This window comes from Gossypium raimondii, chromosome 12, assembly GCF_025698545.1.
Source record: "Gossypium raimondii isolate GPD5lz chromosome 12, ASM2569854v1, whole genome shotgun sequence".
Classification (NCBI taxonomy): Eukaryota; Viridiplantae; Streptophyta; class Magnoliopsida; order Malvales; family Malvaceae; genus Gossypium; species Gossypium raimondii.
The window spans coordinates 37102268-37108311 of NC_068576.1; the positions used below are offsets into that span (position 1 = coordinate 37102268).

The 6044-nt window shown below is 28.0% G+C and overlaps 1 protein-coding gene across 1 annotated transcript; it reads left to right on the forward strand.

Annotated features, from left to right (window-relative positions):
• Positions 1-3630: 3630 nt before the first annotated feature.
• On the forward strand, positions 3631-4425 carry LOC105763912 (ethylene-responsive transcription factor ERF023). The gene has a single exon (XM_012582318.2). It carries the CDS (start codon positions 3689-3691, stop codon positions 4241-4243), a length of 555 nt encoding a protein of 184 aa, XP_012437772.1. The 5' UTR covers positions 3631-3688; the 3' UTR covers positions 4244-4425.
• Positions 4426-6044: the final 1619 nt, after the last annotated feature.

Sequence of the window (6044 nt, forward strand, 5' to 3'; positions counted from 1 at the left end):
TGATGTTCACAAATCAATTTGAAATCTGGATCATAATTCAAGGATATCTGGAGCAGTTAACCCTAATTAGTTTACCACATAAATGGGATTTAATTTTTCTTATATATATAAAAAGGACAATTTCTTCAAAGAGGACAAAAAAAAAACGGGAAGGAAATTGAAGGGGACCCCAAAATCAAAGATGTTAATCACCTTTGGGAAACAGCTGTTTTGAGCCCCATCCTTTATTGCAAATGCCTATTTAACTCTATGGTCTAAAACACCACAATTTATTTGATGCAAAGTCCTATATTTTCCTATGACATAGCTTGTTTGGTTCACCCAATTTTAAGAGGTTTAAAACTTTACAACTAATTATAAGGGAAAATTTTATTTATTTAAAGGGGAAAGTTGTGAATAACTTCCTACTTCCCAATAGAATAAAAAAATGTAAAGACAAATTAATTAATTAGGGAAAAAAAGGATGCGTAAAACCCATCATCAATGCTAATCTTTTAATTGTTTGTTTATTGATAGGAATTTGTAGATAAGATTTTGTTGGTATTTGGCTTCCCAAATGTGATGTTACCTTTTTAGCAGAAAACTAAATAGATTTTGTGGTCTATTTCAAAAAAAAAAATAGTTAAATCGGTATTCCATAGTCGAGTTAAATTTTAAGAGTTCATTCAGATGAGTAGTGTGATTGACTCCAATGAGATTAATAACAATGAAAGTGATGAGAGTAGTTACTGTAATAATTGAGTGCTGCAACAGTAAGATTAAAATCAGTGATGAGATATGTGTTTGAATTTAAATATAGTTACTAGGTATGGAACAACTTTAAAACTTATGTTACTGGGTATGGAATAATTTTAAAACTTATGGCCAGCATCTATCCCTAACCTACAGAATGCATCGCTTCGATAGATATATTGAGAAATCAAAAAAATTGGATGGCAAGTTTTAAGGGGCAGGAAAGAAATTTTAATTAAAATTGAATTATAATTATGGGGGTGCCAAGATGAAGATTTACTATTATATTAATATGCAACATTTTAATTCTAAAAGGACTAAATGTGAATTTCATTATTTTTAGGGTTACCCTTACAGACTCTTCCAACACTTTTTTTACTCAAACTTCAAGTGTAAGTTTAGATGGGCAGTGGGGTGCGATATGGTGCATGTAGTTTATTTTTTGTCTCACGCTGTACTATCACTATAGTATTTAATCTCACAACCACTACTATTTTTACACTAACCACAGATAAATGCATCGTCCATCCAAACTCACCATAAAAAAATCGAACTTTTATCTATTTAATCCCTGCGCATTTAATTTGTTTATTTATTTATTTACTTTCTTCTCTCTCTTTCTTTCTTTCTTTCTATTATTCATTTATTCTCTTGGTTTTGTTGTGTTTTTGGATTTTTGGGGGCTTTTGTGGTTCATTGGTCATTGGGGGCCGATTTTGCAGTCAAATTATCAAATATTGATCACAATATTTTTAGAAGTTAAAAAGTTTAATTTGTTTATTATTCAAATGGTAATAGAGTTATCATTTATTGTATAAAAAAATCTTAAAAATTAGCTTCTTTTCAATTTCAAACAAAAAAAAATTCATTTATAAAACAATAAAAATTTTAAAATATTAATTCTGTTAAACAATAAATGTTAACTTTATTCCAATTTAACCTTATTTGATTTCTTAAGTAATATAGAGAATAAATTGACCCAAAGGGACTAATTTAATCAAGCCTATATAATAAAAGGACCTCTTAAATATATTCACCTATTTTTAGAATATATATCTGTTTAAACCGCTTCAAAATTTTGATATCCTAAATTGAAATTTCACCCAACTCGAATTTCTCCGGTTCTAATTAATTATTTAAATATATTTTATTTCTTAATTAGAGTTCAGTTAATATTTATAATAAAAATTAAATTTTTATTTAACTTTTAGTAATTTGTCTTGGCTTTGTTGAAAATTAATAAATTTAATGTTTTCAAAATTATCTGTGGAAAGGGAATCATAATTTACATAAAATAACCCATAAAAGCTCTACCAAATTAAAGAATTAAAAGAGAAAAACACTTGAAAAAGAAAAGGAAAAAGTTAAGTCACAAAAATCTCGTGTTACCGGTTGCACCATGTGAATGGGTGAACCATCCCCAACCTTACACTACCGAAAGGCAAAAGCCAAAATAATATTATTATTTTTTCCAAAATCCCTAATCCCTCCCTTCCAATTTGAAGCTACTTTCACTTTGTGAAAGGGTGACTTGGTCATTTTCAGGTCAAAATCTTAATGCTCCACCACTCTTGGTAGGAGACAGTAGACGCCATAAACACTACCCTTTGCTAGACGTTGTAATGATTTGAAATCTCTTACGTAAAGTTTTAAGTTGGAAGCTTTAAAAGAAATAATAATAATTACAACTTAACGACACCAATCGATATTACAAGCCGAATAAATAATTGTTGGAAATCAGATAGTATAATAATCCGAATAAATAATTCAACCTATTTTGAATTGGCTCTTGACCGAATCACTTGAAATTGATTGAACCGAATTAAAATAAAGTTGGTTGAACTAATTTTTTTTTTATTTTTATAAACTTTTAGTAATTTATTTAATTAGAATTGAACCGACGAAATAAACTGATGAAATTGGGTAAGAATGATATGCTTTAAAAACACTTTGGTTTGGATGTCTTTAACTAAAAACATGTAGGTGCTTTTCTGTCAAATATCTATTGCTTATTCAAAATAAAATAGTTTGAGGGTGGATTTGGATAGGCGGTGCGTTTACCTGTAAAAATAGCGATAGTGGTGAAATTAGATATTATAACGATATTATAGCGTAAGACAAAAAGTAAATTAAGCGCACTACACTAGAGGTAAACGTCTATCCAAACCCACACTGAATTAATAAATAAACAAAATAAAGTTGCTTTTCCGTTAAAAATAAAATTATGAATTTGTTTTATATTAGTAGTGAAATTTTAATTTTATAGAAGTTAATTCATTTATTTTAATTTATCATATTTTTTATAATATTATTAGTTAATAAAATTATTAATTATTTCAGTTAAAATAATAATATGAATTAACACACCTTCCAACATAAAAATATTCATGTCGAGTATTAATTATTTAGACTAAGTAATGAAATTATAAAAACAAAACGGAACAAAATTATATAAAATTGAAAGTATAAAGATTATATCTCAAATTTGAGTGTCGAGAAAGATTAATAAATCTATTAATTTAGTTTACAAATTTATTTTCTGAAGTTACAAATGGAATCAAAATATGTCAAATGTTATTTAAAGAGCTAGGGGTAGATAAGAAGGTTATCTTGGCCCTAATATGGTAAATATGCCTCTTTTGAAATTGATGAAATTACAAATTAATATAATGATAAGGTTGCATTTTAACCCTCATCTTAATTTGCATCCGTCCTTAATTGCATAAGCTGAAAATCAAAGTTTAAATTTTTAAAATTTCAAAAGCAATGGCTATCACAATCCTCCTAACACAAAACAAGTGGCGCGTGAGCTTTGTATGTTCTCACAATACGATGCTTTATTTGTTTTGACAATTGACCTGTATGGGTATTTACGTAATTTCAACAGACCGTTGTAACGTTTAATTGCAAATATAAATGCTAGTCTCAACACTTGCAATAAAACGGTTCTCACGTAATGGAACAACCACCGTATACGGAGGATGACTTAAACGCCTCCACCGCCTCACCGGAATCCGCCATGAAACACGACACGAAAGGAGGCGGCGGAACTCGGCATCCAGTATACCGTGGCGTTCGTAAACGACGGTGGGGCAAATGGGTGTCGGAGATTAGAGAGCCCCGCAAGAAGTCACGCATTTGGTTAGGCTCATTCCCGGTGCCGGAAATGGCCGCTAAAGCTTACGACGTAGCGGCGTTTTGTTTGAGAGGACGTAAAGCTCAGCTGAACTTCCCCGACGAAGTAGACGATTTACCCATACCCTTGACGTCCACTGCTCGTGACATCCAAGCCGCCGCCGCGAAAGCGGCACATTTAGTAGTATCTTCGTCGAAGAAAATTCCAGAATCATCCGAAGACGGTAGTGATGATTTCTGGGGTGAAATAGAATTGCCGGAATTAATGAATAACGGCGGTTGTCAATGGAATTCTTGTGGATGGACTTTCGCCGGCGATTCATCGTGGCTTGACGGAGAAACCCAAACACAACAACACTTCCTAGCATGTCTTTGATGTGTAGGGATCCCACTTTGTGTAGTAAAAAACAAAAAAACCGCCATTAATGTTTCAACAACCTCTTGCGTTCTTTGCTGTTTATGTACTTATTACAAAGCATTATACCATATATATGCTTTTAAGTTTTGTGGTTCTTATGGCACGTCGATTTAGCAAAGGTAAGCTTATCAATTATTTCATCCTTCTCTCTTTTTCTTTCTCACATTTTCTAGGAACTTTGTTTATTTTGAAGATTAATTATTTTTAAGAATTCATCTCTTTGCTTTTCGGTTTTAAAATTTAATTTCAATTATTAACACTGTTAAAATTATTTTGTTAAATTCATATTCTTTGTTTTTTAATTTTAAAATTTCAATTATTAACAATGCCAAAATTATTTTGTTAAATTCATATTCATTACAACATTAATTTTTAGTTATATGGCTATTGAGTGAGTGCTTTTTATTTCAACTTGTCACGCCAACAACAAATTTAACAGAAAATTATCAGCTTTAACAATTTGACTTAAATTTTGAAATTTAAAAAGTAGAAAGATCAAATTCTTAAAAATAAAAGTATAAGGACTAAATTCAAATTTGGAAAGAGTACAAAGACTTATGGCATATTTAATTTTTTTTAAATTCTAATAAGATTAGTGAAGTATTTGACATGTGTTATTTTTAAAATTTTTGTACTTTATTTTAGGATTTTCAGATTTTAAAATTCAAGTCCAATTGTTAACATTGTTAACTTTTTCATTAAATTTATTGATGCAATATTTTGAAATATGAAAATACTCATTTAATAGGTCATGTAATTAAAAAATAACGTTGTAATAGACCTGAATTTAATAAAATGACATTAACAGTATTAATAAATTGACTCGAATTTTAAAATTTAAAAAGTAAAATGATTGAATTCCTATAAATAAAATATAAAATTAAATTTCAAATTTAGAAAAAAATACAAAAACTTATGGTATTGTTCTTTAACACAAATGAAGTCTCTTGCATATATGTATTAAATAATTATTTTTATTTTTTTTAACTCTTAATTTTCAATTTGATGAAGTGTAGGAGTGAAGTAGAAAAAATGCTTAAAAAGAACATAAAATAATAATAAATTTTTGAGGACTCAAAGTATAATTTTATTGTTATACTTTTTTGTGGTCAAGACTTCTGCCTACTCATTTCCGACCCCAATTAAGGGTACGTTTGGTTCACTGTAATAGAATAAAGCTGTAATTAAATAGAATTGTAATTGAATAGAGCTGTAATGGAATAAAGCTGTAATCAGTAATTCAATTGTTTGGTTGAATGGAATGGAATAGAACTGTAATAGTATTCTTGTGTTTGGTTGAATGGAGTGATGTTGTAATAGCATAAGGAAAAAACTAAAATGACTAGAATACCCTTACCAGAATTTTTTTTAGGTAGATGGTTATTGTTATTATTATTAAATTTTAAGAAGATTATTATTAAAAATAATTTAATAAAAATAATAAATAATTTAACCATATTTTAACATAATTATTATTAAATATAATTTAATAAAATAATATATAATTTAATAAAATTCTTAATATAATTATTATTATATGAATTAAAAATCATAATATATAATACTATAAAATAATATATAATCTACTTTATTATTTTTAAACTGCAATACATATTTAATGTGCTAAAATATCATAAGTGAAATAAATAATTTAATTATTCTACAATAAAAATAAAATATTAGAAGTAATAAATAACTTGAGAATTATATTTCACATCCAAACATAATATTCATATATTAACAAAAGTTATATGATTTC